At 38.1% G+C, this 24,382-nt stretch overlaps 1 protein-coding gene across 1 annotated transcript in view; it reads right to left on the bottom strand.

The window, feature by feature from the left end:
- LOC122815037 (gamma-secretase activating protein) overlaps positions 1–24,382 on the bottom strand; it is a 1,452,063-nt gene that overhangs the window by 1,129,377 nt on the left and 298,304 nt on the right. Inside the window, exon 6 of the mRNA XM_044087286.1 lies at positions 13,983–14,075. Coding sequence (XP_043943221.1) covers positions 13,983–14,075 — 93 coding nt within the window. The remainder of the gene's footprint in view (positions 1–13,982; positions 14,076–24,382) is intronic.

Genomic DNA, 24,382 nt, shown 5'->3' with positions numbered 1-24,382 from the left:
AGACCCAACCAGATGCACTTCATATAGACCTATTTCATTACTTAATGTTGACTATAAAATGTTCATGAGTATTTTTGCTGACAGATTAAAGACAATCACTCCAGGTATAATAGATATAGATCAGACAGGCTTTATTATAAATAGAAATACTTTTGATAATATAAGGAGAACTTTAACGCTAATTGATTATGCAAACAGGAAAAAGAAAGACTTAACACTTATTAGTCTTGATATAAGTTCAGCATTTGACTCAGTAAGTTGGGACTACTTGTTTATCTTATTGAAGTGTACAAATTTCTCTGATGCATTTGTGAATTTAATTGAACATCTATATAAAGGAGCATTGGCTTACATTAAGATAGGAACATATGTCTCACAAAAATACCCATATTAAAAGGTACAAAACAAGGGTGTCCACTTTCACCACTATTATTTACTTTAATAATGGAGCCTTGGGCTAATTTGATTAGAAACAGCACTGATATAGAAGGATTTGATATAGATGAAAATACAATATCTAAAATTCAACTTTTTGCAGATGATGTTCTAATTACGTCAGCAGGAACTAACTCTTCTATGCAGTCATTATTTGATAAAATGACAGATTTTAAAAATATCTCTGGTTTGATATTTAATGAAGAAAAAACTAAAATATTACCAATATATGCACGAAAAAATGTCCTCACTAACGATTTTCACAAATATATACCCAACTCAGGTCAGATAACTTACTTAGGCATAGTATTAACTAAAGATATTAAATCTATTATACATAATAATTATAGTAACTGTCTTCATAATATACAAAATCTTTTCAATAGCTGGAACAATATGTTTTTTACCATGGAAGAGAGACTCACAATTATTAAAATGATAATATTCTCTAAGATATTATACTTAATACAATCAATAATACTCCCACCTACAAAAATAATTATTAAGAAATTGAATTCACAAATGTTAAATTTCTTATGGGCACCTAATAGACCTATGATTGCATTAAAGAAACATACTAATAGTTGGTCTCAAGGGGGCATTTCATTTCCAGACTTTAATTTATATGCCATCTCTTTTATTATAAAAGTTATTACTTTGTTAATAGATCAGTCATATGTTGCAAAAATGGAAAGATTATTGGGAACTAATTAGCATTCACTTCATGAAAATATCATTAATACATAAAAATACTATTGTAAATAACCCCATGTTATGGTTACTAAAAGAATTTTGTACTTCATCTATTACACCAAAATATATAGCTAGCTACCCATTAAATATTATTATTAGATATCGTAACTTTATATTTATGCATCCTAAATATAAGGAATGGAATTTTATCCTATTCCCTATAATGTATACACAAGGTATTCTTTTATCATCCACCTCTGAAAGAATTCTTCTAGTCACAGAGAATGATTTAAAGTATTGGTATCAGTTGCTGTCTGACAATAAAGTAAAAAATTTAGACTTCTTAAAGCAAGAATTTGATTTGAGAGAAACATGTTGGTTAGAGATTCAGACTTTTAGACAACATCTTATTAATAAACTTGATTTAATGTCTTTTAACAGTTAAAGAATCTGTCCCAATTCTGATTGATTACTTGATATTACATTTACAACATAGGGTTTCTGATAAAGGTAAGCTCTCACACATACATAAAATTATTAGAGAAGAAACACATTACAGTTCAGATACTTATTGGAATTATTTCATTTCCATTAATGGTGAATCACCAAAACAACAAGATAAACAATATATATTGGAATCTGCTTATAAAACTACTTCTTCCATTAATTGGAGACTTTTTACTTGGAAATTTTTACATAGATCTTTCTATACACCTTTAATGATGAATAAAATAAACAATAAAGACAACTTATGTAAGAGATGTAATGTAGAAATAAATGCTGATTGGGCACATATGTTTTATGACTGTATAAAATTGAAGGAATATTGGATGTTAATCAATGATTTTTGCAGGCTCTTTTCACAGATAATTTCATTGTCTCTAAATCACTTATATTATTTAACACCCCTGTTCCTAAAAGTGTTAAAAAAGTTAAACTTCCCTTATTATGGTCTATTCTAGCAGTGGCTAGAAAAATAATAACCAGAAATTGGATTTCAGATACTCCTCCTTCATTTAATGAATTTAAAAATGTTATGACTGAAGTGTGTCATATGGAACTAATGACAATAAAGTCAAGAACCACTAGAAAAACGTCTTACTATACTATATGGGATACTTTACAAAACCTGTTAAAAAAGTCTTAGTTTCATTAGTAAGACATTACAGTTTAATCAATTGATTTGATTTCTAGTGGATGTCTCTCTAAATATTTTGGTTGTTTTATCAAATGTTATAACTATTTACATTTTAACTGCTTGTATAAGATTGTTATGATATTTATTTTGTATGTTAAAAACAATAAACTTGTTTTTAAAAAAAAAGAGTAAATACATGAAATTCCACTTTTGTACAGCCTAGATGGTTATGTGGTTAACAACTATATTATTCTAGCTTTTGCTCTTGCAGCTATGTAATTTGCTGAACTAATTCTGCTAATCCTATAACTGTAGCTCCATTATTTCATTTTTAATTATTTACTATCATTGTAGTCTACCTTACAAGACTGATCCCTTGTGCTTATAATCATTTAGCCATACTAGCTGCTCTTTGGAATTTTGAAGGTACATAGCTGATCAAATGGAAAGTGATGAATGTCTGTGGAGGCTTAGGATTTCTGAAGGGAATGAACAAGGTTCACTAGGACTCTGGAGACCTGTTTCCTGACAGTGGGGAGGCATGGTGTAGTGATGCAGCATAAGTAATTCCCTAGAAGTCTGCTTTTATCTAACACCAGTGACTTCTTTATTTCATTGGGTCTGAGCATAACTCTCAACTTCTTAGAGCAAGAAATCTGGACAAAGCCATGAATAAAAATGGGACAAAGGCCCAAAAATAGGGACACTTTTTAATTATTGCTCTTATAAACTTAGAAAGTTGATAGAATAACAGGCTTTGCATGAATTTCCTGAAATGTATGAAGTCTGAAACTCAAATGTCTGTCATTATTTTCTAACTTTAGCCTTGAATGATTTGCCACTAATTTGCCAGAAAACCACAATTTTGTTTTGAAAATGGACAAAAATTTGAGGCAAAAAATGTGGACAAGCTGTAAAAATCTGTACATCTGAGAAGCATGGTATCATCTAAGAAGTTGCCAGGCTTCAGAAAGTAGTATATACGTTGTCTGCTGACTTTCCTGGCTACCCAGTATTGCCATGAATGTTTATTCTTTGAGCTGCAAGGAATGTTTTGCTTATGTTTAGTTTTGATACAGTTTTCCCTGTTATTTATTTTGTTTTTAAAGAATATATGCCATTTCATTTGCTATGACTGTTTCACCTTATTCACATTGCTTTTCCACTTATTACTTAATTTTAGCTACATAGAATCTTAGGTGATTAGACTTTTAATGCATTTTTAATTGTTTTACCTAAAGTTTTCATGGTGACTGCTACACTACTACAGTATATTTGCTTCACATTTTTGTCCCACCTTAATTGCCACTGCTCACTTTCTATCTCTATACGCTTTTACACATGTTGTGCAAGTACTGAGATGCCCTACATAAGTCAGCCATTTCATGTACTTTTAGGTGCACTGCCATGGCAACTCAGTGTGAGTGACACTTCCATTCTGTGGATAAGGCACCACTCAAGGTACTGTACACCAGTGCACAATCTATATGCAACAAGACAGGGATTATATCGGATCTGCTGTGTGATGTCAAACTTGCCCTTATTGCGGAGACATAGCTGGCTGGATGAGAACTTTTGTAACCATTTGGCTGCACCCATTCTACACAAGTTCTCATTAACACAGTTTCCTAGGAGAGGTACGACTGGGAGTGGGTTTGATGCTTACAGTGAAGTACAGATGGGACTGATCCACGTTGCCACTAAAGAGACAAACTCCTTTTCAACATGTCCTGGTTACAGGAACAAACTAAGTTTCCCCTTGTCTGCCATCCAACCATACAGTAGTGTAATGACACCCCCAGAAGAGTTTACTTTATTCCTCACCAAGTCAGTTATTGGTCACCTAAAGTTAGCTATGCTTGTTGATTTTAATATCTGGGTTGATGAGTCAGTAACTCTTGCTAATGAGTTTAGTTTTATTATGAGAGGCATCTGGTTATTACCTCTGCAACCCATAAATTAAGTAATTCTTTGGACTTGATCTTCTTCTGGACACGATGACATCAGACATGGTAGTAAAACCAGTCTGTAGATCCTTCTACTTTCTGATTCACTTTAGTCTGGATTTGAAGCAATATAGTACCCCTTCTCCAAATCTTTATTTTTATTTCAAAAACGTTTATTAACCAAAAACATCTTATGGCATGACTATCAACAAATTAATTTCTAAACCTTTTGCATTTTGCCAAAGTTTATCTCACACATCCTATTCCCTAAATCTGTAAATGCTAAAGTATATTCATTCTAACAAAAGGTAAACTCCCATGATTACAAAAAAACATACATTTCAGTGTCACTAAAATAAAAAAAAACTTAAAAGATAAAAAACAAATATGTTAACTGTATAAAACCTACAGAGCAGAACACCAGTGATGAGTGAAATTGACAAGTTATGGTTTAGCCAAATATGAACAATTCCCTCTAGGCATCACAGACTGGTTGAGTGTAATGCCCTACAGATGTAAGCAGGGATATACTGTCCAAGGTCACTACCATTTATTAAAGTTGTTCTAAAAAGGTCAACTGTGGCAACTTTCACGCAAAGTCCTTGTGTGCTTTTTCCTCACTATTTCTAATCTCCTCCACTAAATGTATTAGATCATTAAATACAGGAGGTTCTTTCTCTTTCCATCTTCAGGTGATTACCTTTTTTGCGGCCAGATTAATTATTTCCAAAAATCCCTTAAGATTTTGGAACAGGTCAACCCCCTACCACAATCCCAGAAAAAAAGCCCATTTCATGCCAGCTGGATACCTTATTTTCTGTTAATACTGTTATTAACCTATACATCTCACTTTTCAGTGCATATACTTTTGGGAAACTCCAGAAAATATAACACCAATCCCCTGCTACCCCACTTTCACATCTTCAAAAATGACAAAAAGCTGCAGTGAAAATACACTTCAATTTGGAAGGTGTGTAAAAATACTTATGCAAACACTTCTTTGCAAATATACTAAACCATCTAGATCTTATCATTTTCACTGGGATGGTGCAGATTTGCTGCCAAGAGTCTCTGGATATGACCTCAGCCAACTGTATTTCCCAGAGGGATTTTATCTTACCCACTATTTTCCACATTTCCTCTTTATTATTTTATGCAACAGTGAAATACTGGATGTCCCCAGTTCCTCCTTATATGAGGGGATGCTGAAAAGTTCTAAGCCCAGCAGAAAAGGGAATGATGTGGAGCCATGAAACTTACAAGTTATTCAACATATTCTCCCCAAAGTTCAACACACTTGGCACATTGTGTCTGAAGTTTCTGTAACCCTGCCAATAAAAGTTTGAAGTCTGGTCACTGAAATACTGCTCCACTACTGCAATCATCTCTGAATCACTTGAAAATTGCCGCCATTTTAAACTCTTTTTAAGGTTGGGAAGCAGGAAAGAGTCAGATGGAGCAAGATCTGGTGAGCAAGGTGGATGGTCTATGCACTCTAACCCCAATTTCATCAAAACATCCATCGTTTTGCCAGCCTTGTTAACAGGGGCATTGTCTTATAAAAAGAGAACACCTTTTTGCAGTTTCCCTCTCCTCTTTTCTTTCAATGCCTCCTTTAATCAACACAGCAAGTTATAGTAGTATTCTGCATTAACTGTTTGGCTCCTTGGAAGATAGTCATTAAAGCACGTTCTTGAACACTTTAGCCATGACCTTTCCTGCTGACTTTTGGATCTTGAACTTCTTTGGCCTTGGTGAACCTGAGTGCCATTATTGCATGGACTGTTGTTTTGTCTCAGGATTATAGTGGTGTAACCATGTTTCATCAACAGTAACTAGCTGTTCGAAAAAATTGGCACCATCTTGATGAAAATGCCACAAAATCAAATTGGAAGTGTCACTCGACATCTTTACTTGTTGGCATTCAAACATTTGGGTACCAGCTTGACTGATAGCTTCTGCATACCCAGCTGCTCATGGATTATAAACTCATGTTCCCTGCATATCTGTAGTGTCTAAGCATTGTTTTAGCTGATATTCGCTTATCTGCCAAAATCAGGCCACGGACAAGGTGAACAATTTTCAGGAGTTGATACGGTCTGAATTCTCCCACACCTTGCTGCATTGTTTGGTCTCGAAATCTCCACTCAAAGTTTGCGCACCACTTCTTCACAGTTGAGTAAGAAAGGCACTTGCCACTCAATGTTGGCATCATACATTCATGGATTTCCTTTTCCTCTGCAGGAATGAAGGCTTGGAGTTCCACACTTGAAAATTCCACACTTTTCATTGACATGGTTCACTCAATGATCTGAAACAATGTCAAAACATGTCATTATGATTCTGCAAATTGGTACTTTACAAGATGAAATAACCCTCTTTTCAGCTACAAAGACAAAATAATGCTCAGAATTTAGAAATTTGGTCTGGCTTAGAATTTTTCAGAATCCCCTTGTACCTTAACTTTATAAACCACTTAAAGGTGGCCAGTCAGCCTCTGCTTGGGTATTTAGTTGCCTGGAAGTGAACCTGACTTGAAGAAGGGCAAACCTTCTTTTGTGTCTATCATCCATGGAAAATTGCTCTTTGACTTGCTCCCAAGACAGGATCTCCTCTCCATACTTCAGTGGATACCATTACTTCAGACCAGTGTTACATTCTCTCTCTACTCATCGATGGCTGATGTACTACATTTCTTCTTTTTCAAGCTACATATAGGCAAATAGATCCCTTCTCCATCCCCCTAATTCTTCTTTTTACACCTTTCTAACTTCCTTTTTTTAAAGATGTTAAAAGGGGAGCTTTGAGTACCTTATGTCCCTAATCCCAAAAGGCTTTAGCCAAGTCCATATTACCTATCCATGAATTCCGGGTCTATATTATGTTGTCGAAAGATGAATTAACCAAACATATCTTTATCGATACATAAATATCGACCTCTGAAATTGCTGAATGGACACAAGTGAATTTTTCCCAGGGGAAAAAACTGCTTGGCTGTCATTGGGAATTTTCCCTTTTCACCACTGCAGTGCGATCTTGGAGTTGCTATATTTAGTTGGGGGGGGGGGGGCACAGCCTCCCACTATGTAGGGTTTGAAAGTTTGGTTTGTGTGTCTTCGGCCAAACAATTTTTTTCCCCATCTGCATTCCACAGATAACTGTTAAATCCACAGCCAAACATATTTCATTAAGGTCATTTGACAGCAGACTTCCTGTCTTGAGTATCAGTCTAATCCTTTTTTTTTGCCTTAATCCCCTCCTTCTAATGTATGTAGTGCAATGGAGCCTTATTATGTGCCTTCCTATGTCACCCTGATAGGTCTGTCATATGCTGCTTTGAGACTACATACCTTAGGAGGTGATTCCAACCCAGTACCATTAGTCATTTCCAAAAAAGGATTCCTCAAATGCTTTTCCTGAGAAAAGCAAACAGGCATTATTTGGCCATAACCACCTCCTCTGGCTGTCCATCTAATGTCAGATTTGCTGAGTGGATTCCAGTCATCAGTGACACACATGGATACCCTATCTCTGTGCCAGTAGACTGGCCATATTCTAAATGTGTACAGTAGAGATGGACACATTTCTGGTCTGTATCAGTATATCTACAACACATTTTTCTACGTGTTGTTAGGTCACCATCTCTCTTCTTGATTTAATGCCACTCTCCTACCTTCTTCAACAGTCATGCTGGATTATCAGAGGTGTTTTTTCACACAATCCATCCATCTCTTTGCTAGATGCCCACCTTTCCTCTTGCCTTCTTCCCATCTGTCTAACATCTTCTTTACCAGATTGTCTTCTGCTTTCCTGCACATGTGCCCAAATCACCATAATCAGTTCTCTTTAACCTTCTCTGTAACTGGAACTACTTGGGCTTCTTCTCTGATGTTATCACTTCTTTGTCTGTCTCACAATGTGTATCCTACCACCCATCTCAGGCATTTCATGTTCATCACCTCTAGTCCAAAACTGTTCAGCATTCATGTCCAGGTTTCTGTACCATACAGTAATACTTGTCACACCACAATTTGTACACCTTAGTTTTTAGCTTCTTTGGCATTATTGTGTTACACACAACCCCTGGCATTCTGTGCCAGGTGGCTGGAGCCTCTGTGATTCTAGATTTAACCTCTTCATTCAGATCTCCCTTCTCCTTAATCACCCCTTCTAGACACTTGAAGCTGTTACCTATACCACTACTCCTCTTCTATTTTAATTGTCAGTTTCTTCTGATTCTTCCATTTATTGTCATTATACATTTTATCTATACTCATTTTCATCCCTTGTGCCTTCAGCTTTGCATTCTATTCCCCTATCATTTGCTGAAGTTCTTGTTCAGTCTGCCTGTAATGCAACATCATCTGCATACAGCAGCTTTGTTTTTTTGTCTCCTCTGACCAGTTTGCTAATGTAGCCCATCACAAGTATGAACAGCAGTGGGCTCACAGCTGAACTGTGATGCACACCCATTCCCACTGGGAACCCCTCTGTGAGGCTGAACACTCTTCATACTTGTACTGTTGGGTCCTTGTACATAGCCTGCAGTAATTCTATCAATGTTTCTTGGACTTCAAACCATTGCAGGACTGCAAGAATCATCTTACTTGGGACCTTTCCATATGCTTTCTCCAAGTCTAGGAATGCCCAGTTGGAATCTTTACTCATCTCTAACTTCTTCTCCCCATTTTTCTTACTGCAAACAAATAATCTGTTGTGTTGCATTCTGAGCTGAATCTGAAATGTCTATCTCCCATCGTATTTCCTACTGCTCTGCAAATCCATTTCTAATACTCTGCACATCCTTTTATCAATCACCCTCTCCAGAACTTTCTGGCAGAGTTACAGGGGTTTGATACCTCTATACTGCTGACAGTTGTGAATGCCCTCTTTGCTCTTGTAAACTGGAACAAGAATGCTTATTCTCCACTCACCTGAGATACACTTTTCTCTCAGAACTACTACAAGTACCCCCTGGAGCCATTTCTCTCCCAACCCAGACACTACCGTGTTCATATCTGCTGTGACTTCATCTCAGTCTGCTGCTTTCCCCTGACTTCTTTTTCTTTAGTTCTGTTCTTACGTCATCTAGGGTGGGCTCCTCTTCTTCTTTCATCAAAGACGGCGTCTGTCATAGTACAGCTTTTGTGGGATTTTCATCATTCAAAACCTGTTGTAATTACTCCCGCCATCTGTGTTTGATAATCCTGTGGACTGGTGAGCAGGTTGTTGCTGGCAGCCATTATGAAGGTGTCTGATGATTATCTTCTTTTTTTTTTTTGTCTCTGGCTTGCAACCTGAAGACAGCCATCTGTTGTGTCACCTTCCAGAAGCTAGTACAGCACTTTTGATGCCTTGTTCCTTTCTACTGCAACTCTCTCTTAGCCTCTTTGCTAGCCATCTAGTACTCTTTCTTAGCCTGGTACATCTTTTCTATCACTCACTTTTTCCTGCACTCCTTCTTTCTGTTGATGACTTTCTTAACTTCTACATTCCACCACCAGCTTTCCTTATGTACCATATTTCTATACCTGGCTTGGTTCTATATTCCTCATTCATGCTGTTTTGAGGTGCTGCCATTCTTCTTCACCTCCACCTATTTCCTCTTCTTCCAGAGGTGCTAGAGCCCTGAGTATTTCCCTGAACTCTTGTGCTTTCACTCCAGTCACCTTCCATTTCTGTAGCCTAGTCTCTGTTGAATTTACAGCCTTCTCTGACCACTGCAGATGGTTGTGGCAACAGCTTTTTTATGCTGTAGGATTACTGTTTCACTGGGGATAACTTTGTAATCATTGATTCTACCCCAGTGCCCTTCCCTTACTAGAAGGAAGTCTACCTGAGTTGCATGTTGGCCACTCTTGTGTGTGATCCTGTGACTGTCCGTTTTGCTAAATCATGTCTTGGCTACCATCAAGATATTTACCAGACAGAAGTCTAGAATTACTTCTCTTTCTTTATCCCTGTTGCCCTACCCATGTGGACCAAGCGAATCCTCCTACGCTTTTCTATCTGTCCCAATTAAGTACGTTCAGGTTTTTCACTATCAGCACCAACTCATGCTGTCCAACTCTATCTAGCAGGGTCAGCAGCTGCTGCCTGAATGTATTCTTTTCCTCACTATCATAACCCTGCTGTGGGGCACAGGCTGAACGTATGAACACTGCCCTATCCTTACACTGAAGTCCAATTGCTATGAGTCTGTCACTAATTCTGATGACCTCCCTCACTATCTTTTGAAGTCTCTCCACAAAAATTCATAATCTCAGTTTATAACAGCAGTTATGCTGTAAAGATAGACCCCAGGCTACCTTATTCAAGATTATCAGGAATGGTACCTTGCTATTTATTCACATTTTGCAGACATGTCTGTGATAAATGTGAGTTTCTACATCCTGTAAAAAGCAAAAAGTTTACTTTTGATGCACTACAAACATGTATAACATGTTCTAGTTTTATATATTGGGAAATCAAACTGCACACTGAAAAAACAGAATTTCTGAACATTATTCAAAAGTAAGATGTCAAGTCCTGAGCAATTAAGTAATGAAACATGCATGACAATGGTGCAGAACATGAATTTGTATTTAGCGTTAGTAAAAATGTGATTATCCCTACAGGTATATAGTGATCCAAGAAAAGAAGACAAAAGTAGCATTGATCATTGGAATTGCCACACCTATAGTGACTATATTGTCTTGCGTATAGAGAGACACAAAGTCATAAGATACCTTGATCTGCAGGCAGAAACGAGAGCCATGTGGAAGAAAGATACCCAGACAGTTCCAACAGTAGTAGGAGCAACTGGTCTTATAAAAAAGAATTTACAATCATATTTAAATATGTTACCAATTCATGTAACACCTTATGAATTGCAGGAGGAGTCATTGCTGGGCACATTGAGGGTACTGCGAACAGCACTTTTGGCTAACATCAAAGAGTGAAATAATACTAATTTCATGAACTTTAATCGTACTCTGACTTAGGAATGGGGTCCATTCCTGTCATGGTATTAGAAACCCAAAAGACTTGGAGAAATCAAAAAAAAGTAGGAATATTACATCTTAGACTGATTGTTGGGAATATGACTGCATCACAATACTCAGGCTCTCAAGTATCTGGGGCTGAAGAGTGTTGTCAGGCTGTGAACGTTAAACCAATGCTAAAATGCAGATGAATGTAAACTGGCTAATCAACAGAGTTAGTCGATATCAATTATATGATGAGCTCTACTGGCTGGCTTCTATCATCTGATCATTACATCAGGTGAAGCTCTGTATCTAGCCAGAACGTTTACTAACTTTAAAATCTTTAAATAATAAATGTTTATCAGTGTTTCCAGAACAATTGTGTTTTTGACATCTTTGCAAATGTTTCCAAGACTGATAACATGCTACATTCATAAATACATTCATACATAAAAGCTATATTCTGATTCTCTTTGTATTTACATAGTTTGAACAAAAATCCTCTTTTTTTAACTTTAGCTATTATATTTTCCTCAAGCATTCTCTTTTATTTGGATATGCTGTCATTTTTTAAGATTAGTACTTACCCGTGGTAGTGGTGCTGCGGTAGCATTGTTGCCTCACAGCAAGACGTTGTCGTGTTTGATTCACAGCTAGAGCGTCTTCTGTGTGGAGGCATGTGTGAATGAGCGTGCCTTCGTTGAATGTTGTGCGTCAGGGCTGGTAACTCGGCACGTAGAAATCCACTACCAAACATTAGTGGACCGGAGTTCTGCTGTGGCGACCCCTAACCGGGATAAGCCGAAAGATACAACAACAACAACTTGTTAGGTACTTCGTCTTTGGAACAGGCTTCCTATTCACATTAAGCACAGCCTTTCCCTGGCCCGCTTCAAATGCAATTTGGATCAATGGATGTGGTATCGCAAATTCACACCTGGGGTAGTGCTTATGTCCCTTATGAATGGGGCAATCTGTAAGATACTCAATGCAAAGGCACAAATCCATGCCATCCTTTTATATTAGGGGCCATATATTGGGTAAAAGCAGGTTATATTGGTTAGGTTTGTAAAGGCCCTTAAGCCAATGGCCTTGCAATTTCATATGAACCTTTGAACCTATGAATGATGGGATCTTTTTTTTTCTACAACACAACTTCATTATTTTGAAATTCTATGACTGTGATTTACTATTTGTTTAACCTTCTGTGTACAATGTTATGGTTAATATGATCATTCAGTTCATCATAGAATATGCCTACACCTTTTGTCACTTCTTTATCTTTAAATAGCTGCCTTGTCATTTTATCAGTTCCTATACAATGCTTATAACGAAGTAAAAACTTTACCAATACTCCTGATATGTCAGTTATTTTTTGAAGCTAGATACAGTTTTGATATGAAACATATATAGGTTCATAAGTAGGTACTAGGCTATTGGCCCTAGGGCCTATATAAGCCTAGCCAAAAAGGTACCCTGGCTTTCACCACCCAAGAAAATTATTTTCCTGTGCCCCTGTTGAGCAGAGCCACAGAAGTGATCCCCGGGGTGAATTTCCTATCTCCCATCTAATCATCAAGATTTTTCTTGAAGATTGCTAATGAGGAGCTTTGTTTGATATAGATAGGTAGTTTGTTCCAGAGTATGGGAAGTCTCCGGGTCAAGAATCTTTCCCTCCAGCATTTTCTGTTTATTGTGATGACAAGGTTTAGGTCCCTAGAGCATGGGATTTCTTTAATTGCAGCATGTCCAACAGCTCTGGGTTTGACATAGCTTTGTATGTTAGGCAGAGATCACCTCTGAGTAGGCAATATGCGATTGAGTAAAGCTGGATTTTTCTGAGACAGTCTGGGTAGGGCATCTGTTTGAAGCAGGTAATCCTCATTGTGAGGTACTTCTGCAGCCTTTTCAGTTGTTCTAGATGTCTTGTGAGGTACATACCAAAAGGGGAGCTGTATTCTATAATGGATCTAATGAGTGACGAGTAGAGGAGAACAATGACCTCTTTTTTTCTGGATGAGAAACCTTTTGTGATGAGGTGTGCCACGTAGAAGGATTTCCTGACTACTGTGGCAATGTGATTATCAAAGGAGAGACTACTGTCCACCTGGGTCCCAAGGTCTCTTATCACACTTTCGGTGTTAAGTAGACTACTGCCTATGTGGTAGTTCATGGGTACAGAGTTTTTACCAAAAGGGATGACAATGCATGGCTTTGACAGCAGGCATCTGTCTCAGTGAGGCCCTTTTGTAGGATGTCCACATCGTTAGGAGTTTCGATTATGGCTCCTAGTTTGCAGTCATCTATGAACTTCGTTAGTCAAAGACATTCTGTGTTAGCCTGTACTTCAGAGATGTAGATACCAAACAGGAGAGGACCCAGGAGTGAACCTTGTGGTATTCCACTTGTCACTGGTCTGAAGTCAGATTTGGAGTCTGCTACTTTCACAGTTCAGTGATGTACTTCTATAACGTATACGAAATCAGCACTAGGACATAGTTCTAACACAGCATCAAGTTACAGATATTAATAAATACAATTGTCAGGATTAAGTTGAGAAAGCTGCAACCACTACTTGGGACTCTTGACAGTTTCTTTCTGTTGAGCAATAAAACGTCTGTGCATCCATATCACTTTTTATTCCTCAAGAAGAGGTAGTAGTGCTGAATATTGATATAAAACAGTAAGTCGCCAACTAAAGTAAAGGAAAAAGCCGGAAACATATCTAGAATAATATACATGTGCTGAAACAGTTCACATTACATAAGCACTGAATTTATGAACATCAACGGCTGATGCACTTACCACTTAACAGTAAATGATGACATAGCAACTTAGGATGTCGTGTATTGATTAGGTGTAGAAAGTGCCCAGGCAAATAAACTGCTATGTAATACCCTGTGAAGATATAAATACAAGGACTAGTCATTTTATTTCTTTGAGGCATAAGCTATAAAGTATTCCAGCTTTACACTATATATGTGTATATATTATACACAGCTTTAAAAATAGTCAAATTATATTGAATGAACGGTGAGTTTCACTAGTTAACTGCAAAATTATGTACATAAAACATTTTTTCAATTGGTTCTACCTCACATAAGCTAGGCATCTGCAGGGCAGAAGTCACAGAGTCTAATACTACGTTGTATTGTTATCTAAAAGTATCCTTGATGTCAAGACTATGACCTCACAAGTAATGACTTGCTGGTTAACAAAAGAGGTCTCTTATAATAACCACATTTTTATTCTGTACATTACTAAGCTGTTTACAACAATTTTATGGCATGCTAAATATAAAATCATAGATCTATAAGATTACATAAGCAATTACTAGGACTTATGTGCAAAGCTGGCTGTTACTTCTCACTTGCCCAATAAGCAAATTAGATAAACCTTTATTATTCAGTGATGGCCAAAGAAAGTAAAAGTACAAAAAGAAATATAAAATACATGTAGTGCATGGAGGACAGCGATTATGTTCAAAAATTTGAAAAATAGTAAACTTAAGTGCTTCTCTATCACAAGACCCGACCAAGGGTGTTCAACAAAACTTTGCTAAGCACTCCAAAAAGCACTGTTAAGATCAGGTCTTGATCTAGGGGCTGAAAGCAGAGACTCGCAGACAGCAAATAACAGTGGAAAAAAGTTAAACAACTTTTAAAGCTGCTAAAACATCATTCTATCACACTTATAAACAGAATTTTGGGCAGAATAAAGAGCTCTTAAAGCCTTTAGTTTCACAGAAGGGCACTTGTTTCTGCCTGCTATCTGTCTGACAACATTAAAGTGTTTTACTGGCTTTGAAAGCTGGTAAAACACTTTGTGTACTACACGTCTTTTCTGTAATTGGTACATGAAACAGGTGAAGCTCCATTATGATTGGTTCTCCACGATCATAATCCTCTTATTAGGAATTCTCTATATGGAGGCCAAAAAAGGTCAGTCACTAGATCTAATGGTTTGTGTTTTACCACTGCTGTAAGTAGTCTCAATCCATGTGTGGTATATCTACATATTTGTTTTGCTTTTTGTTGTTTATGACCATGTGCAATTGACAGTCGCAGACTTTTGACAGTTTTGTCCAAAAATAAAAATGTACAACAGAGACTTAAACAATTGTCAAATACAATGATTTCTTGACGTTATGATTAGGAACGCAAGTATTGTAAAGCAGAATAGAACCGTTTCATTTTATGTGATAACATTAATGACCAAAAGTCTTTTCAGGAGATAAGGATGTACCCACAAATTTTAGAATTATAAACCATAATATGAAGTCAGTTGCTATACATACCAACATTCACCACAGTGTGGAACACTTTGTCTGGAATTTGGTTACAGTTTGCAGCTGTGATCAATTTGGCTGTCTGCCTGAAAGTCTGTATACCAGTTTCTTATACTGAACCAGTTTCTTATACTGATGACTGGCAGAGAAACATCAGCCCATTAAGTACATTAATCACCAACTAACATACCCCATAACCCCTGGCTACCTCTTTACTAATATACCCCAACATATATGGGTCTCCAGTGCACTCTGGGACAAAACTGGATTGGGTTGCCTGGCTAGGCTTGTAAAGACCCTAGTGGTTATTAGCCTAGTATGAACCTGTGAACCTGTGAATTCAACTCTTGAGGTGAATTTCTTGGTATCCATGTCTCAAATACATAATAACCTGATTATGATCAGAAATCTGATCATAATCCACTATGTTACACAACACACATATAGTAAAATCACTATTGTACAGTTATGCGCATGTACCAAGTCAGAAATATTTCATTACTTATGTCTACGTAATGAGCTTCTCCTCTCCCCTTTCCTTATTCTCCACCTATGATAGACAAATGTGACTTCAAACTCAATACAAATTAATCTATTAGATTATGAATCAGTCCAAGTACTGCATTCAGTAGCTCTACATTACCTAAACCACATCCTGCAAGGTTGTAATGTCTCTTCTTTTAACCCCAAAATGTCCTGTGAGTTTAGATGATAAAACTCTTCATCCTCACATTTCTCTGTTTATTTTTCTAATGTGAGAAAGAAGAATTAGAACAGACACCTCAAGCAGCAAACAGCATACATGTCCTGTTGTGTTACAAGTTAAAGGAAATGAATCAGACAGTCTAACTTCTTAGGATTGCACTATATATGTATATGTTTAGACTGAAAAGTAACAGCACCCAAATGAAACCGATTTTTTTTCCATGGTGAACTCCAACTTTCAGCCCTCCTGAGATGAATCAACTTATTCATTACCTGCGGGGTAACAGCCCATCAACCCACTTAGTCTCTGTGGTGTGCGAGATGAGGAGAGACCATCACCCAAGCAGTCTTCAGGGGGGTTTGTTATTTCTCTCCTTACCGCACTTAACATGCATGCTCACAGACAACAGGGTTTGATAGGCTTTACTCTGGGGGTGTGCATGCCCCCATACACATTCCCAAAAGATGCTAGGTAAACAGAGGTTGGAACAGACAAGTGCATTTCTTGAGCCTATAACTTGTCTGTCATGCACTTCTCACTCCATTAGATGTTGCCAATGCAACAGGATGACTGCACCTTTCCTGCTCTCCACAGGGTGGGAGAACCAATCTCAGCTGTTTACTTTAACTCTCCCTTGCCTGACTCCTTCAGCACCTGTGCACCTGTGCAGCTAATCAAATTCAGGTCGTCGCTGTCACGGTCAGGTCTTTATCCCTCTACTGCTATGAAGACAGGCTACAAAGCTGCACTTTTGATATTTGGAATAATCAGTTCATGATTGTATACCAGAAAAAAATGAAAACCGACACATTAGGAAATCTACACAGTTTAGGGTACAGGATGCACTTATTCTTTTAATTGGTAGCAATCACAGACAAATTACTGGGATCACATTCATGCTTGGATTTCTCATAATTAAAATACACTGAGTATACAGTGGCATCAGACTCCATAGTTTACAGTGTGCAAGTGATAAATGCCTTTCATTACTTAAATGAGTTTTATCTTTCAGATGAGCATTATGTATGTCATGAAACAGCAGTAGCTTACCAAGCCATTTATTAAGGGTGACTTCCCATTAGGAATGCACATTAAAGCCAGCAAATTTAAGAGACGCCACTGTTTCTACATGAAGATGTATGGTAATGACTTAATCCATGCTGTAACACAGCAACGCTTATTGCCCAACAAGAGTCAAATAATAATGATACAATAGGAATGAGAGCATTAGATATGCCTACTTTCAGGAATTTCAGGTTATGACTATTTTTCACCAAAGTACATTGTTAACTAGAACACAATTTGGTAAGCACATACAAGTACAATAAAAGGGAACGTGTGGAGACTTTTCAAAAAAATGTATTACCTTTCATTATCTTTTACTGAAAAATGAATTCCATAACACTAAATAACCAAACATTTACATAACTGCAAAATGTTTTACAGCACATATTTGAATTGGTAATCATTAGAAAAGCTAAAATCTTCTGCTGTCAGCCAAAGGCCCATATTAAAGAATCCACTGTTCTCCCACCATTCTTCAACTTAGTATAACTTACTCCAAATGGGCAAGATGGGGACAGTCAGTAAAAGTTCAAAGTTCAGGAGTCAAGTAAAAATATTTATTAGTCCTGGTCTAGGTATATTTAATTAACAAGCAATATTTTTCATTGCTAGGTTGGAATTGAATGTAATTTTAAAACAGCCTACACAGTCTTTGGTCATTATATTTTTAGGTGAGTTATTCTATATGTCAGTATCTTAGCTCACTTGTAAAATTATGACTGCTTTAAGTCTGTTATCATATCTATGTGAACCAATTCTCTTGATTTCACTGACAGATATTCATTTTATCAAGTGTCCATTTTTGCTTTGTACACAGAGGCCGTGTCTCAGTGTCATCTCCTATAATGCAGCAAGTATAATCTGAACACCTGTAATTTGTCTGCATAGGTTAAATATCTAACAGATTTCATTGTTTTGCTGGATGATCACTGTATTATGTCCATCATTTTCTAATAGAATCCTCTGTTGGAATCCATAACATGGTCTCTGATTTACTTCTACACAGAGAACAAACGAGGGCATCTGTTGGCCTTGTTATAACCAATTTCCATAAAACCCTTTTTAGCAAATTTAATCTAGATGTTGATGGAAAATAAAAAAATACTATTAACTGTAATCTCCATGTATTTAAATCCTCTAGCCCTTTTGATTCTCTTATTATCTAAATAATGTATATCATGCTTTTTCTTGATATAGGTCATTAATTAAATCTTGTTCATGTTTAGTCTAAGATTCAGACCATTAGTAAGTGTAGCCGTGACTGTCACAGCCTACTGTAATACACCACTGTCTTTTCTGATTCTATTTAATTTTGTCAAGTTGTTCACTTTTGATATAATGCTCTGAATCAGATGTGCATGTGACAAAATGAAACAGGCTCCCACAAAAAAAGGCATCATTGATACTCCTGATACAACTGCTTCATCACCTCTAACAGTATTATTTACTGTGACATGTTAGCACCCATCAAACAACCAGTTATAGAATATACCTTTACTATAAAAGCATGAAAGCATTTTCCTGGCTATGAGATCAGCTTGCAGTCATCAGCCTTGAGAAACACACAGCTTAATTAAGGGAAACCAAGTCAACCTCCAATATGACATTAAAATCTTCATAGATATTTGCCATGAACTGATTACAGATGATGGTTTGATTTTCTTTCTTATAGGCTTGTTGAAAGTTATACAGTAATTGCAGTTTGTCAAATTCTTCATTCAATCAGTTGATAATGATCTTTTCAAGTAGTTTCACTAGAAAGAATGACAACCTTACAGACCTGCAATTTTAATAAACTTACCATAATTGTTCTTAAAAAGGGGAATGAACACTACACCTTTCTATTCTGTAGATAAAACGCTGCCTTCTAAGCCGTTGTTAAATAAGAATATGAGCTTTTACATAAATTTATCTAATGCTACTGTGAGTATGTGTACTCCAGGACTGCTATCTCCTTAATGCTTACATTTAATTTTTAAAAGTTCACTGCCTGTAACCAGATTTAAACAATAAAGGCTGTGTACTTACTGCAACAATACCTCTTCATAGGTAGTCATAAGGCATTTAGTCCAGGAGACCACAGAGGAGCTTAGCCCTATTTCTTAACTGACAGAAACCACTGCCTCATTAAGTGAGTTGTTTAAAGTCAAGCAGCAGGCAAATGCAAGCTGTGGGAATCAAACCCTGTATCACAGGAATCAGCATGTTAACAGCTCGTAGTCTTAATCATCAGCAGTAACTGCCAGACACATGATACATGTCTGTCTACTTCGACAGAGAGAATTAGCTGTTGCAAGAACTAGTCAGCTCAGCACTTTTAAAACTTTTCCAGGCTGCATCTCCCCTCGATGTTATAATACTCTACTCATCTCTGCTTCTCTAGATCTCACAGTTGCCCCAGAAATGAGTCAACATTATCCAACTATCATATTATCAAGCATGCCACCATAATCCACTCAAAATCCTATACACCTCAGCAGACATTCCTCCAAAAGGCTTTCAGACAAGGATGCGGGAAGGTGAGGTGGGCATGTTAAAGGTGACAACACGGATCATAAAGATCTGTTGCTATGGCAAGCCTAGTATTGTCATATCTCACATGATCAAATCCATTCAATCCCACAGTCAGGACAGCATCTCCAGCTTATCCTCTTGGGTAGCATCATGACAGAATACCTTCTACGGCAGCAGACAGAAGCAGGCCTGTGCTTATGAGCCACCTGCAGCTTACAGCGCCTTGGAAAAGAAAGCAGAGAAGCTTTGTCAAAGTCGCACAACTGCCATCATCTGAAACAACAAAATACAATACACACAAAATGTACTCAGGGAGGGGGAGAGTCTGAGGGTGGGTACTGGCAAGAAGTAAATGGTCGCAAAACTCACATGCCTTGTTATTTCCTATAATCCCATGAAAAAGCCACCAGGAAGACATGACATTAGAAACTTTCAAACCCAGTCTACTGTCCGGATAGAAGTAAAAAATGTATAAATTTTTTTCATAAAGTCCTTTGTTTTGAACAAATAAAAGCATAACTGATGACAGACATCAAAACAGCAAAGTAAATAGTCCCCTTGGTTCTAGCATTGGAGAAAAAATGCAGACAATTTAATTGAATGGCTTAAATTGGTTTCTGTTGCTAAGGAGGTATATAGGGTAAAATCTGTGGCTCTGAATTACTTCCTGATGAACTGACAACTACCAAAAAGAAAGTTTTCTATATAAGGAATTGTAAATTTGCCTTGGAACTTGGTTGAAAGGGTCATAAAGTTAATTTATCCAGTATAAAATTAAGATGGCATAGAGGAACAGCTTTTTTTAGTGGGAGTCTCAGAAAGCAGGTACCCGTAACAAATTGTCTTACAGACTTTCAACAAGCCAAAGTTGTGCAATTCAGCCCATGGCTAAAATTAAATAAAGCTGCCAATTGCAGATTGATGAACGAGAATCTCAGTCATATACAAATATGTGTGATAAACATTCCAAAACCACAACTGGAGCAAGAAAAAAGGATTCACTCACAGGGAAAATCAAGTATATTTATTTCTACATGTTACTCTAGTGGAAGGCTTCTGTGAAGAATTCAGGATTTGGATTACCCTAGGAGGGGAGAAACTACTTGGTTAAGTGAAGGTCTGGCTGAAACTTGCTGGATATGTGTGTTATGCGACTCTCACGTGGAATGTTCTCCCTTAGTCACAGAGCCACAGTAAGGGAACCACATTTGCTGAGGCCAAACAGGGCAATAGTCATGAACTTGGCCTTGCTCTGCAAAACTTTCTTTGTGAACTTCAAAGTAAGGGAAGGGGAAAACATTGGAAAAGCAGAGAGAAGACCTGGGGCCAAAACTAATGAAGGGTATCCTTGAATGTCTGTCCCTGTAGTTCGATTAGGGAGAAAGTGTAATACTTAGAGGTGGTCAAGGAGGCAGGTGATCTGTCAATACATTCTTGCCCCATATGTCAAGAAGACATGATGCTGTGGAGTTGGTCAGGGAGGCAAGTGAAGTTTTAAAGGACTTACCTACTGGTGAAAGTTGGACTACACCACAGAAAGACTTAGTGACTCACTCATATGGCATAAACAAACAGCAACAGAACCTGCCCAACAGAAAATTGGCTTGTACAGAAATGTGGTTTGTTATGAGAAAGTGATGAGTAGAATGCTTATTTCCACAGCCTCATGCCTTCTTGACATATGGGACAAGAATGTATTGTAGATCATTTCACTGCCAATGTATTTGGATGGATGTCAATCACACTCTAAGGGAGTAAAGTCTTGGAAAGCCTGCACTACGATGAGGACCTCTCTTATCCCCAGTATATTTATCTGCAAGCTGGCTTCATGCTGTAACCTGGTCACTTAGACTATCTGCCCTAAATTATACTACCCACTCCAGGACAGACATGCCCCTGCTGAGTGCAACACATAGGAGCAGGAAAAGGATCACTGCTCGGAGCCAGGTTGGGTTTGTGAAAACACTAAACCAAATGCTGACAGCATGAGTGGCATATTTTTATGGGATCTGTCTTGGGATACTTACATTGAGAACAGACCAGTGGACTTTGAGGGTCCATTGCAGGACCCTGACTGGATACTTTGAAAAGGGCACCATGAAAACAATCATTGCCGTATGGTACTTTTTTCCTAGGAGGCCAACAAATTATTTTTTGGCTACACAATTTTGACAGTGTGAGGTGTCTGGATGGTTAAAGGATGGCAGCTGAGGAAGGACATGGTGTGGTATTCAGGTATGACTCCCCTTCTCTTCCTTTCCCTACCCGCTTGTCCTGTATTATGGCTTCCCATGCAGGAATGTGGAGAGACACATACCCCCTACTGCCTCCTTAATGAGATACTCAAGTAAGTCCCCTTTGAGGGAGAACCCAATTTTTTGATTACATCTGTCATGAAGACAACTTCCATTCTTGAAGTCACTGTGTCCATGTTTACCTCTAGCATAAAATTGCCCAGTGTCCTGCTCCTGGTTCTTTTTAAATCATAAGTTCTTGACACTCTTGGTTATGGCAGAATGTGGCCTGAGGAGTGGGAAATATGACATCAACAGTTGCCAGTATCTTACTCTTTTGCTAGCTTTTCTGGGTCTTAACATTCACTTTGTGGTCAAACAGCTTAGTACATTCAAATGCAGCATTAGTGACAGATGCCTTAGTTTTTATCAGATTTACACTGCCTGAGTCATGTATGCTTATGAATGGCTATGTCTGACACAGCTTTTCAGGCTGCTTTGTTAACAGTATTATGTGCTAGCTGTACAGACAGACTGGAATCAGCAGATGTAGTCGTCATTTGGGTCTAACCCTTTTTGCAGATTGCCAGGAGGTAATTTGTCCAATGTGCTATACATCTCATCTGACAATGTGTATGGGAATCTTATATGCATCATATAAATAAATGTCCAAAGAGAAAAATTACTGGCTGTACATTAGATTACTTAACAGGAAGTAGGCCTGTCAGACTCTTGTCAGAGGGTTCTTTCTGACACCACTATCAATGCAGTTAACAGTCTCAGGCCAAACTTCACAGTCCTTGTTATGCTGAAATATCCTATCCAATCGCCTTGACATAGCAGCTACTGCATCATCTCACTCTTGCCACACCTTCTACATTACAACAGTAACCATTTTGATAGCCATAAGAACCACCTAAGAGGATAATGGGGTGAGGCAGAAAGCTTCCAACAAAATGTATTCCAATGGAAAGATTATGTCTATGGGACAAACCTTCTCCTATCTTGAGCTTAAATATTTCCCCAAAGTTGAGGTCTTCAAGAAAAGAACAATGGAATGCCCCTTCCCATCATTAGTCTCAGTATCTGTGGTGAGACACTTCACAGGACAGTGTAAGTGCTTCCTACTGAATCAATTTTTCCTGAAATTCCCACAGGGGAAGATGAATTGTCAAAATTGGCTAACCTATGTCTACCTTTATGGAAACGTTATGCTCTTCTTTTGTGAGAAGCTGGAGAGGCTACAGGTTCACATCCATTGGATTCTGGAGCCGAGCCCAATGCCACAGTGAGCTCCCTCGACTGGTCACCCAACAATAAGTGTTGTGTTGAGGCCTGACCCCTCCACAGTAAATGTGATGGTGAAATCCTGACATTAAATGGTCTCCATGACACAGACATCTTTGGTATTGAGAACCTCAATATCACGTCCCCAACCTCAGCCTTCAGCATCAGGAATAACAGATTCTGAGACAAGTGGCTTTGGGCCTGAGGCATCAAATATCAAAGTTGCTGACGTGCTAAACAGCACTACGGGTATCAATGCAATGATCAGGGTCAACTCCTCAGTGTCAGTGGCTTCAACCCTAGTGACCATTAGTGGAAAACTGACTGGCACCAAAACCACTGATGTCAATAGAAAGTACAGTTGTGTACACTTACCATAAATGTAGATGTTCGAGTGGATTCACTGTTGCAGTCATCACACTTGGGTTATCTGCCTGCAGGTACCCCTCAGTCGGCCTGAATACCAGAGTCCTGGGAATTCTGCGTTGGATGCTTTCACCTATTCCATGACGTCAGGTTGTCAGGGGTATAAAACATGCAGCTGACGCAATTACATCAGTTTTTCTTGCCCCAAATGTCAGGAGCCCCCAAAATAGGAAGCTATTATATGGTGTGGAACACTCAAAGTAAAAAGTAAATACCACTGCCATAAAAAATAGCCATAAAGGGGATAGGTAGAAAGGATAGAGAATACCAGGGGGCTGGAGGGAGGGAAACCAGGACTGCAACAGTGAATACACTCGAACATCTACATTTATGGCAAGTGTACACAACTGTACTATGTTCTTCATATTTCACTGTTGCAGTCATCACACTTGGGTAGATTCCCATAGCTGAGGAAGGGTGGAGGCAGTCAAGAAATGTTAGGGCTGGCTAGCAGGCAGTGTAAGACTGCTGTAGCAAATCCAGCCCTGGATTTAGAAAAAATAGGTAGGTGGTAATGCATGGTGAAGGTGTGTACAGAACTCCAGGTTGCAGCTTCCAGGATGCCCCTGGTAGGGACTCCCCTGAGAAATGCTGCAGAGGTGGAAGTAGCCCTAGTGGAATGTGTTCTGATCCCCTGTGGGGTAGATTTTCCATGGTGCTTGTAACAGAAATGGATGCAGTGTGC

Source organism: Protopterus annectens, chromosome 11.part0 (genome assembly GCF_019279795.1).
Source record: "Protopterus annectens isolate FY-2018-M chromosome 11.part0, PAN1.0, whole genome shotgun sequence".
Classification (NCBI taxonomy): domain Eukaryota; kingdom Metazoa; phylum Chordata; order Ceratodontiformes; family Protopteridae; genus Protopterus; species Protopterus annectens.
This window is presented reverse-complemented; position numbering and strand designations above follow the sequence as displayed.